We start from the raw sequence: 12,081 nt of genomic DNA, 5'->3' as shown, positions 1-12,081 counted from the left end.
AAATTTGTAATATTTCATTACACAACTGGGTAAAATTAATGAAAGTAATATAAGTTCTGGATATGAAATGAGGCGTATGAAATCAACATAATTTTAAAATCTACATTATAATAGAATAAGGTACAATTGTGTTCCCTAATTTAAAGATACAGAATATGTATCCTGAGAGTACCACCACAGTGACAGTTTCTCTGACAGTGTAGGGTGCTGAATTCGAATTCTGCACAAGGAGGTTCTCTCCAAAGGTCCCACATGAGCCATGCTATAATTGGTGGGTGGGTGCGATTAAATTAGCAAAGTGAGCAGACAAAACAGCCAATAAATTGTGGGCTTGTGGGTTCAGGTACTTTGGTTGCTTGCTAGTGGCATGCTACTCGCGGGTCGGAAGAATATTACCTGTAGGCGAACTGCAGAGAAACCCCTTTTCAATATAAAATATATCCAAATAATAATTCAGTTAATACATCTTCCACTGGAAATAAATTATACACTAAATATATCTGCGTCTTTGGCCAGATTTTGGAACAGAGACACAGCATGCTGGAACTGTCTGCTGTCAGCGAACTGCTGTTTATAGCACTTTAAAAATATTCACTTTAAGTAGTTAAAAGATTACTGCTTGTTCTGAAGACAGTACAAACCAGGCACTAACAATGGAATGCACTTCAGTTGATTTTAAGGTTGAGGATTCACTCCTTTTTTAGGTTTTGCCCTTTATTTAAGTACGAGATGGTGCTATATATTATTATGTACATCAGTTATATACACATTTCACAGGAATGCATGTTTTTAAACAGAATCGGCATATAGCTATTATTGTATTAGCATTAAAATTAACCGTGTTTATGGTAAAAAAAAAATTCACAGACATGAGTGATGCTAAATTGTGCAGGTGGTTACAGGCATTTATAATTATACAGGTGTTTATAATCAAGTCCATTTACACTTCTATCCGACACTATTACAAAACAGCAGAACCTTAAAATAGTGCACTATATAGTGAACAGGGCACACTTTTGGGTCAAATACCAAGAAAAATAGATTCATAGTTGTGATGTAATGAGCTCATATGCATTTTCCTCATTTAATCACACACACAAATAAAACACAGCACTTGTTGAATGTCTTATTAGCTGCAGTACACCTCTGAACAATTGGAAAATGCACCCAGTGTACTACACCTCAGGTGGTGTGTGTGGAACTCTCAATCAGAGACAGGGGTAGGGATATAAACATAAACATATGTTCACATCTTTCATTAAAGATGAAAGATGCTCTGCTCTGCTTCAAATTGTGTGAAAATTTTATTTGTTGTTTGAGTAAATACATGTTCAGCTCTGGGCGGCACGGTGGTGCAGCAGGTAGTCTCGCAGTCACACAGCTCCAGGGACCTGCCCCGGGTGGCTGTCTGTGAGGAGTTTGGTGTGTTCTCCCTGTGTCCGCATGGGTTTCCTCCCATGGTCCAAAAACACACGTTGGTAGGTGAATTGGTGACTCAAAAAGTGTCCATAGGTGTGAGTGTGTGAGTGAATGTGTGTGTGTGTGTGTCTCGCACTGTGAAAGACTGGCGCCCCCTCCAGGGTGTATTCCCACCTTGCGCCCAATGATTCCAGGTAGGCTCTGGACCCACCGCGACCCTGAACTGGATAAGCACTTACAGATAATGAATGAATGTTCAGCTCTCGTAAAAGTGTTGCTCAAAACAAGACTATATTCCCCATACAACACAGTAGAGGCAAAGAGATTAAGTTAGAAATACTGGAGATTTAATGTTTTGCTTGTACATCCCTGTACTAAATATATATCCTCGCTGTCCAATAAAAAACATTTTATTTTCATTTTTTTGGATTTTTAGTTTACTACATTATTTCAACACAGCAGCTGTGTGAAATTGTGTGGAATTTTGCGATGAATGGAGCAGTAAACATGCTCTAAAATTACTTGGAATAAAATACATTTACACCAACGTCTACTGAATGTTAAGAAGGTTTTTTCCTTCTCTTGTACAGTTATAAACACATGTACAGATACATGTGTTTCCATTTGACAGTGACATTATATGATAATATGTGTGTCTGTATTTGTAGTGTGTGGTGAGGGTCGCTTTGGAAAGAGCTGTAAGGAGCGCTGTTTTAATGGCCAGTGCCGGTCACTGATCTTCTGCCTCAGAGACCCGTATGGCTGCTCCTGTGGCTCAGGATGGAAGGGGCTCAACTGCAGTGAAGGTAAAATTTATTTAAAGCAGCTTTATCAATTATAAAGACATGAGGCACCTCATTAATCTAAATGAACTCAATTACATTTTACAGCCTTAAAACTCTCCACAAGGCGTAGCTATTAGCATTTAGATTTTTGCTGGATGCTTTATAGGAATGGTGATTTACATCAGTGACACTGTGTGCTTGTTAATTCATTTATCTCCACCTACTCCAGCCTGTCCACCCGGTTACTATGGTGCTGACTGCAAACTGAAGTGTGTATGTGATGAAGGTGTCAAGTGTGACCGTTTCCGAGGGTGTGTGTGTCCACGCAAACACGGCCCACTCTGTGAGAAAGAAGGTAAACCATGAGACCATATAAATATATATACCGCGGGAGAAATGCTAGCACAGGCTTCCAGTATCCGTAGTTTCAGGTGCTGCACATCTCGTGTCTTCACAGCATAGACAATTGCCTTCAGATGACCCCAAAGATAAAAGTCTAAGGGGGTCAGATTAGGAGACTGGCCCACGACGACCAATCCACTTTCCAGGAAACTGTTCATCTAGGAATGCTCGGACCTGACACCCATAATGTGGTGGTGCACCATCTTGCTGGAAAAACTCAGGGAACGTGCCAGCTTCAGTGCATAAAGAGGAAAACACATCATCATGTAGCAATTTCGCATATCAACTGGCCTTGAGGTTTCCATTGATGAAGAATGGCCCCACTATTTTTGTACCCCATATACCACAACATACCATCAAGATGTGAAACTATGGATACTGCAAGCCTGTGCTAGCATTTCTCCTGCAGTGTTGCTGTCAGTGTGTGAAGAGTGGGAGAAGAGGGTTGCATTGACAATCCAACACAATGTGCAGCATTTTGAACACATTTTATAAGTGGTAAGAAACTTGTAAATAACTCATGAAAGAATAAAGCTACGTTAAAAACCATTAACACCATTGTTTTTCTTGTGAAATTCCCAATAAGTTTGATGTGTCACATGACACCTCTTCCCATTTAAAAAACAAAAGTTGGGTCCAAAATGGCCAACTTCAAAATGGCCACCATGGTCCCCACCCATCTTGAAAAGATTCCCCCCACCCCCATATACTAATGTGCCACAACAGGATGTTAATATCACCAACCATTCCATCCATCATCATACAATTCCAGACATACCTCCAAAAATTGTGAGCAGTCTGGGAGATTTGGAGCTGAACATTGGAGCAACTAACACAATCAACTGCAGTGCAACCGGCCAGCCAGCACCTTTACATGGAGAAATTGTGCTGCTAAAACCAGATAAGACCATTGAATATGTAAGTTTACTTTTTTAATGTGCAGCAGGGGCATAGACATGTTTCAGAGTTTACTTTTTTTTTTCACAAAGACTAGAGGTCCACTAATGTGTGTCTGGATACTATTAGACAGAAGATATATAGGGTTGTTCTTATGTTCTTTGGGCGTATTCATCGGCCGACTGAGACAGATTTTGTCTATACTTGATAGACAATATCTTGGCTGAACTTTGTCTTTTGGACCAGGCTGTGGACACAGAGACAGTTGATGACCGGACCTCCTCCATGTTCCGAGTGGACAATGTCACTGAGGCAGATGGAGGTCACTGGTCCTGTCAGGTGAAAACCACAAGCACACAGGTGGGGAAAGACTTCATCGTTACAGTCAAAGGTGAGGCAAGTTTTGAAATGGTTGCTTTAAGACAACGGCTAAAATATAGCAACTTCATAATAACAGCTAGCTGACTGAATGCTAGCTCACTGTGCAAATGTGTGAAATATCAAGCATCATAAAAAAAAATGTCTTATTATTGCAATATTTTTCCCCTCTCACTTCGCCATAGTGGTACATCTCCAAAAGTAAAAACTAATCTCAGGTTGGTGGTTAAAGGCTTTATGTTCTTATTGCAGTTCCTCCAAAGCCAATATACCCACCTTCACTCAACAGCAGTGGACCATACCATTTGATAGTTCTGCTCAACAAGGTTCCACACATTGGAAGTGGACCGCTTACGGATGTGAAGGTGGTCTACAAACAGGCAAATTCATCCACATGGCAAACAGTGAAAGGTAACAATATTTTTATGACAGGCTTAAAGACTGGGTCTCGGTTTGCACACAAGGTCAATTTGTAGTGATCTGTACATAGCAAAATTTGATTATTTAGGGAGCTCTTTGAGACAAAATACGTTGTGTAATTTTGACAATTATTAATCATATATAATCACACCTCAATGAAGGTCAATGGCACAAACGCAAGCTTTCAACCCAAAATCACACAGCTTAGGGCCTGGGTGCAAACAATGATTTTTGGTAGGCCCACGACTCACTGCAACCCTGATCAGGATGAAGTGGATGAATGAATGTAATGAATTGTTACTAATAACTTATAATTGTGTAACTGCAAAACAGCAAGTGTTATATATAGGTTTTAAGAAAGCAGCTTTTCATCATCCGGTTCTTTTTTAACATGTAAATACCTTTCATCCAGTTCACCTTGCCCTCCCTGGAACATTTCATGTCAAAGGTCAGAGGTTAATTCCTTTCACTTTGGCAAAGCTCACAGACGACTGCTAATTTCCATTGTGCGCCTGATTCAAAACAATGATAAAAATATCTATCTGATGAGCTCAACAACTCTCATCTGCACTCAGAATCCAAAACAAATTATGGCTACGCAGAACAATGTGGGTGATGTCACTCTTCCGGAAAAAGCCCTTGTGTGTCTGAGGGAGGAAAAAAGACACGGTAGTCCCACAATGATTTCCCTGGTTCTGTTTTTGCTTGTTTGGCACAATTCATATGTTCTTGTACTGTGTTCTGAAAGGTCTTTTTTTCTGTACACAGACAAAACAAAGGACAATGTTAAGGGTGAGGTAGAATGTATCATCCTACTGAGTTTAGGATGACCCTTCCTCTCTTCACATCATTCATTATGATGTGAGCAAATGAGGGGGGGGGGGGGGCAACTTGGCTAACAACAGAATTGTGTAGTTAATACTCTCCTCCAAGCATGTAGAGCTCTGTTGACATTGCATTGGTCAGTTGGTAAAATGCAAGGGCGATTTTCATGTATCAAAGCAAGCATATTCTAACTTCCTTAGACTTTGGTAACACTGTGTATTAGGGATGAGGTGATCGCATCTTCTGTGTAGAAATGGGGGCAATTTAACTGGGAAGAAAATTGAGTAAAAATCCCCACCAATAACCTTCTATGTCTGTGTTTCGTTTGTGTGGCAGTGAATGGTTCTCAGGTGAAGCTGGACAATCTGTCCCCCAAGACACTGTACACTGTATTTGTTCAGCTCAGTCGACAAGGACCTGGAGGGACAGGTTCCCCAGGACCTGAGGCTAGCTTCTTTACACAGATGCTAGGTAACACCTATTTTTTAACAAGCAACAACAACAACTGATCCGTTTTATCTTATTTGTAATCAGTCTCCTTCTCTTTCCTTCTAGATATGTCACTCCCCACAGCGGTCAAACTGACCCCTCTGAATCTGACCTCTCTGGCCCTGTCCTGGGACCCTGTTCCTGGCAAAGCTCTGGGTAAAGACAACTGGTTCTATGAGGTGATCTGTCAGCAGGGAAATGATGCTTCAAGTGTAAAAACCTTCCACCTTCAGGCAAACTCCACCGGCTTGCAGCTGGACACACTGAAGCCCAGACACAAATATCAGTGCCAGGTCGGCCTGAGCAGCCGGGCTGTTGGACAGTCTTGCTCCACCGTGACAGCCTGGACACTCAGTGATGGTAAATAAGCCCTCTGATTTTGGGATTTGTGTACTTTCAAGATGCACTTGAAGTGGAAATTAGGTAGAATTAATGAATATATTGAATAACATGGTGATGCTAGTGTTGTTGCCACGTAGCTCCAGGGCCCTAGGTTTAATCTTCTCCACAAGTCACTGGTCATAAGTCTGTACCCATGCCTGAAATAACAGAGCGCCTGCAGGAGATACTCTGGAACATTAGCGGCTCTATTCATACATGATTGGTTTTACTCTACCCAGAGTTTGTACTAGGGCATTAGAAGGATATAGTCAGTGTAATATCCGGGTCAAATGTTGCGGGTGTCTGAAACAGGTTATGAAAATATTTCCATTTTCAAGGGTAAATTTTATTAGTACCCTTGTCTAAATTTAATTGATGTTGTACCATATAATAGCACTTGTTGTGTTGCACTGTCTAGAACCTTCTTTTACTCCAAAGTCCACATCTCTCATGTCCTTCAGTGCTGCCCCCTGCTCCTTTGGACATATCACTGTCCAACATCAGCGACTCCTCCGCCATCGTGTCCTGGACCGTTGCTGAGGGTTACTCCATCTCCAAAGTGATCATCCGTTACCAGGAAATGGAGGGGGCTGAATACAGCCAACAGGTAGAGCTGGGGGTTCAGCCAACTCAAAGCAACATGCACTTCCAGCTGCGTGGCCTTGCGCCAGATATAGACTACCTGCTGGAGCTCTGGACCATCAACAACATGGGGGAGAGTAAAGACAAGGAGAAGATCCACCTTAAGACTCTGACCACACAGGAGAGTGCAAGTATGTACATGCACCACACAAGCCAATGATTACACCCCAAATAACCCAGTGCTTATTTACATGCATCATTAAATATAAAATATGGCTAAAGTTAAATGGACCCTCCAACATTACTTCTGAAATCAAGGGAATTAATTAGGAGTTTGCACCCCTCTCTTTTCTTTTCACTACATGTTAGAACAGTTCTGTGAGAATTTGTTGGCATTCAGACAATAATTGTTACATTCAGACAATAATATTCACATCGCTGTATAAATGTAGCCAATAGTGCCGTGTAGTGGCTGGATGTGTGTATTGTGTTTGACGATGTATTATGTTTGTGTGTAGGGCTGTTTGGCTTTGGTTCAGAAAGGAATATGATGTTTTATGCCATTCTGGGATCTGCGGGAATGACCTGTCTGACCATCCTGGTGACCTTCTGCATCGTCCTCCAGCTCAAGAGAGCCTCGTTCCAGAGGCGCATGGTATAGCACAGCATTACAACACACCCATCCGTGTGTGTGTGTGTGTGTGTGATAGAGATCAGAAAATCATATATATATAAGAGATAGCATAAATTTTACATGAATGATTTTATTTTCTGCTTTATTTACATTAAATGTGCGTAGAATAAAGGGAAGATATCTTATGACATTTGTTATATGTGTGGCTCTCATACCTCAGAGAGAGGAGCCTGTGGTCCAGTTCAGCTCAGGGTCCCTGACCATGGTCAAAAAGCCCAGGACGTCCACTCAGTCTGTGGCCTACCCCATGCTGGAGTGGAGCGACATCAAATTCCAAGATGTGATTGGTGAGGGGAACTTCGGCCAAGTGCTGAAAGCTCGCATCAAGAAAGACGGACTGAGGATGGATGCTGCCATCAAGAGGATGAAAGGTCAGAGTCCAGTTGAGGCAGAGATGGATTTGGTGTTCAGGTTCTTCATGCTGGTGTGGTCCTTCAGTTGAGGTTAAATGAATTTGCCTCAGTTGGATGCCTCATGAATTTTATACAACTGCTCTTTGTTTTACTCTCTCTCTCAGAATATGCCTCTAAAGATGACCACAGGGACTTTGCAGGAGAGCTGGAGGTGCTTTGTAAACTGGGCCATCACCCAAACATCATCAATCTACTGGGGGCCTGTGAACATAGAGGTGGGCTGAAGTCTGTTTTAATAGCATTCCATAAGCCTAGACGCTGATTAATATCAGAAAAGAGTGAAATAAAGCCCAAAGTAAACTAGATACTATGGGACTGGGAGCCATTTGCTTAAGCAAAATATGATTTAAACTGCTAGAGGTGGCCAGTCCAAGAAGAGTTGTCAATGTAAAGTATCACGCTAATGAAATGGCAAAATCTTGGGTGTTAATAGTACCCTCTTGGGGAGCATCTTTTGCTCATTGAACCTAAGTGAGTAAGTTACAAGCTAGGACCTATGTGTTTTGTTTGAAATGATGACTTCTTGTCATTATTTCTTTGACGTAGCATATTGAAATAACATATGGTGCCAAACAAATTGCTCCGATTTACAGGTTATCTGTATTTGGCCATTGAATATGCTCCTCATGGCAACCTCCTGGACTTTCTGAGAAAGAGCAGAGTGCTGGAGACTGACCCAGCCTTCGCCATTGCCAACAGCACAGCGTCCACTCTCTCGTCCCAGCAGCTGCTCCACTTTGCAGCAGACGTGGCTAGAGGGATGGATTATCTGAGCCAGAAACAGGTGAGAGCTCCTGGGCTTAGTCACATATTAGTCTTAAATACAAGCCCCATATTCTTATGTTATGGGATAATTGGGGCAATGCTTAACAAATCCTCAGAGTTTGGAAAGTAGCTAAAAATAATTAAAGTCATGCCAACATTTGTTTTTAGCAGCTGAAATGTTGCGTGATTTAAGAATGCACTTTAAATGTATTAAAATGGCTGAGAATTAAGTACCCACCTGAATATGATATGAAACACCAGCTTATAGGAACCTTATATAACTGAAATATGACTCGTCAAGATGTTGATATTCATTGAAATGTGGCTGTCTCATAGTTTATTCACAGAGATTTAGCTGCCAGAAACATCCTGGTGGGCGAGAACTTCGTGGCGAAGATCGCAGATTTTGGTCTCTCGCGAGGGCAGGAGGTTTATGTGAAGAAGACAATGGTAATTACTGTCATAGAACACATTTATATTTAGGTAAAAGAAACGGTAGAAAATAACATGATAGTGGTCATTCATAATATGCTAATTTGGAAAGAACATTTAAATTTAAGTTAACAAATTTGTTTGTTTTTATCTGTAGGGTCGTTTACCTGTGCGATGGATGGCCATTGAGTCTTTGAACTACAGTGTCTATACAACCAACAGTGATGTGTAAGAGTCTCTGTTTTAGCTATTAGTATTTGGACGGAAATTATTATGTCATACTTGCTTTCAATGCAAATTAAAAAGCATCTCTCATTAAAGACCTTTGAAATTATGTTTTTGGCATCATGCCTTTGTTAGAAACATTTCAGCTTGTCACAAGTTAGAGATTTTTAAAAACTGCGTTGATTTTCTATTATGGGCATGACACAGATTAACCAATGATTCTGATGTCAGAGTTCAGTTCTCTCACACTCTGTCGGTTTCTTTCGCAGATGGTCATATGGAGTGCTTCTCTGGGAGGTGGTGAGTTTAGGTATATTCACACTATGAGTTCTTTTCAAAAGTAACTGAATACAGAAAGCTTATTAGTATTATAATAGTCATTTAGAGTTTATTTTGCAAGCTTAATTTGGATTAAAAATACATAGTAGACCAATTAAATGAATTAAATGTATTGATATTTGAATATGACTGTTGTGTTTTTGTATTGATGTTGGTTTGCAGGTGGGACGCCATACTGTGGCATGACCTGTGCTGAACTTTATGAAAAATTGCCCCAGGGTTATCGCCTAGAGAAGCCCCTCAACTGTGATGACGAAGTGTAAGTGTGTGAGAGAATAATCAGCTCTGAAGATCAGAAAGAAAACATTTTTAATAAAGATTGCTCAATTAAACTATATTACTAACCAAGAAATTAAATATTTATTTATTTAAATGCTTAACGTGTCATGAACTTTAAAAAGATAAAAAAACATTTGGAAGAGAGCTGGCAGCCTAGAATGGAATAATTGTAATGTTCATTTACATTTTCCTTCTTCTGAGAGGTTACAATTTTGGAGAGGTTTTGTTTAGACTTTGATTGTATTTAACATGCTAATATGTTATGGACAGGAACTTTGACACTGCCCTCATTAGCACTGAATTGGACTTTTTAAATCTCTCACTTTCATTTTGTAGCTATGAGCTGATGAGACAGTGCTGGAGAGAAAAGCCTTATGAAAGACCCTCATTCGCTCAGATCCTGATGTCACTCAACCGCATGCTGGAGGAGAGAAAGGTAAACACAAAAGAACAGGAAGTCTTATATAAACCCTACAGCAAAGGTTTAGCCAAAAATCAGATTTAAGTAGGTTACATCTGTAGTTAACCGATCTAGAAAGATGCTAATGTAGCTAACGATTAAGGGATATCCAAGGGTTAGCATCTGGCTAAATACATAATACATCATACTGTTGCCTCATGACATAGTAAATTCTTATTTAATCTGAATTAAAAAAAAATAATGAATCTGTATGGTATTCAAAATTAATCTAAATATGCAAACACTAACAGGTGACATTGACAGGAGCAGCTCTAATGTTTTTGATAATGTATTTGGACTGATTTACAGATAACACTCATTTCATTCACCTTTCTCATTTCTCTCCCTCAGACGTATGTAAACACTACGCTGTATGAAAAGTTCACCTACGCAGGCATCGACTGCTCTGCTGAGGAGGCTGGCTAATCCTACACTAGCATGCTAGACGTTAACCAGCATTCAAAGTAACAAACGCATTGATCTGCTGCAACTTTGTGTGGTGGATGTGTATCATAAAGGTATCAAAGTTTATGCAATCCTCTGATCAGGATTCACAGACTACAAATCTTTTGCACACATTGTGTATTCCAGTTTTATGATTATTAACAGAACTATCTACAGAAGCCCTGAAGGTTAAAGTGATTTTTTGCTAGGCTTTTTTTAATTAATATTTTTCGTGTTTGTGTGACATTACAAAAGCATTCCCAACAACATTATAGTCCCCTTATGCTTCATGAACTATGGAACACCCCCGACTACTGGAGAGTGACATGGCTACCATATATAATACCGACTTAAACCGACTTGGTTTGAACTGGCGGTTAGCTAAACAGTGTTTCTGCACCATATGTCTCATATGTAAACATTAAACTGTGTCTAGCATGCTCTGTTGTAAGCTAGCTAGCTAGCAAGCTAAGCAGTTAAGATGATAAGTATATTCTCCACTCCATTACCACATCACATATTAAACTTAATGCCTTCATAAGAGTTTACACTTTACCGTATAACGCACATTAGAAATTTGGGAAATTTCAACATGCTTTGAGGGCTAAAATTTACAACTGATGTTGAAAATATATATCCCAGCTCTTTGTAGTAAGTTACACCTGCAGATGAAACATGAAATAAAGTGGAAATCTGGAACGCATTATTTTACTTTACCCTTCAGAGCTTTAGAACTGTCAGATCATCCTGTATGTCAGTGTTTATTCTTTTTTGTTGGTGTGAAAATTGCTGTAAATGCATGGCCTGAATGAGTGATTGTTGGTCGTTATAGTATTAAACTTGCTTTTAAATGTCGTAAGTCAAAATCATTGAATGTATATAAGAAAGCCAAAGCTGGGGATTTGCAACCATGGGATTTTCTGTTGAAAGACAGTGCTGAAGAGCTAGTGTGGATGGCACCTTGTGCAAATGTTGGAAAAATTCACTTATGACTTTTGTGGGACCAATAAACTTCTTGTTGTGAAAGAATGTGTGGTTGATGATGCAAACTGAGGGTTTTGAAAGACCGGTGCTATCTTAACACAGCTGAATGTGTGTGGACCCAGATTTGGAATGTGTGCGTGGGGTTGGGGGGAGGGAGGGGGGTTGACAGAAACTTGTGTTTATTTGCCACTTGGAAAAGGCTGATTATACACTATTATAAAGGGGAAGAATGTTTATTTTTCTATTGGTATGATCTTCAGTTACCGTAAATGACCAGAAACCACAAGAAGGGTGACTTGTATACATTCTGTAAATAAAAGACGCTGTAAACAGTAAATGAAATTGGTTTGTATCATTCATTCATTCTATAGAACGAATACGTAGTTCACCTACATGTGTTTCTTTTGGTCTCTGGGAGGAAACTGGAGCAATATTCACCCTAGGACCCTGGAGCTGTGTGACAGTGAC

At 40.1% G+C, this 12,081-nt stretch overlaps 1 protein-coding gene across 1 annotated transcript in view; it reads left to right on the top strand.

The window, feature by feature from the left end:
• tek (TEK tyrosine kinase, endothelial) overlaps positions 1–11,931 on the top strand; it is a 28,063-nt gene extending 16,132 nt beyond the window's left edge. The window contains exons 6-23 of the mRNA XM_066658949.1: positions 2,088–2,225; positions 2,434–2,559; positions 3,379–3,524; positions 3,750–3,894; positions 4,134–4,292; positions 5,463–5,597; positions 5,682–5,975; positions 6,458–6,769; positions 7,097–7,233; positions 7,433–7,643; positions 7,790–7,900; positions 8,279–8,469; positions 8,787–8,900; positions 9,040–9,110; positions 9,377–9,417; positions 9,609–9,705; positions 10,062–10,161; positions 10,537–11,931. Coding sequence (XP_066515046.1) covers positions 2,088–2,225; positions 2,434–2,559; positions 3,379–3,524; positions 3,750–3,894; positions 4,134–4,292; positions 5,463–5,597; positions 5,682–5,975; positions 6,458–6,769; positions 7,097–7,233; positions 7,433–7,643; positions 7,790–7,900; positions 8,279–8,469; positions 8,787–8,900; positions 9,040–9,110; positions 9,377–9,417; positions 9,609–9,705; positions 10,062–10,161; positions 10,537–10,611 — 2,603 coding nt within the window. The 3' untranslated portion in view covers positions 10,612–11,931. The remainder of the gene's footprint in view (positions 1–2,087; positions 2,226–2,433; positions 2,560–3,378; positions 3,525–3,749; positions 3,895–4,133; positions 4,293–5,462; positions 5,598–5,681; positions 5,976–6,457; positions 6,770–7,096; positions 7,234–7,432; positions 7,644–7,789; positions 7,901–8,278; positions 8,470–8,786; positions 8,901–9,039; positions 9,111–9,376; positions 9,418–9,608; positions 9,706–10,061; positions 10,162–10,536) is intronic.
• Positions 11,932–12,081: the final 150 nt, after the last annotated feature.

Source organism: Hoplias malabaricus, chromosome 2, assembly GCF_029633855.1.
Source record: "Hoplias malabaricus isolate fHopMal1 chromosome 2, fHopMal1.hap1, whole genome shotgun sequence".
NCBI classification, from domain to species: domain Eukaryota; kingdom Metazoa; phylum Chordata; class Actinopteri; order Characiformes; family Erythrinidae; genus Hoplias; species Hoplias malabaricus.
The sequence above is the reverse complement of the archived record's forward strand: the minus strand, read 5'-3'. Positions and strand labels throughout refer to the sequence as shown.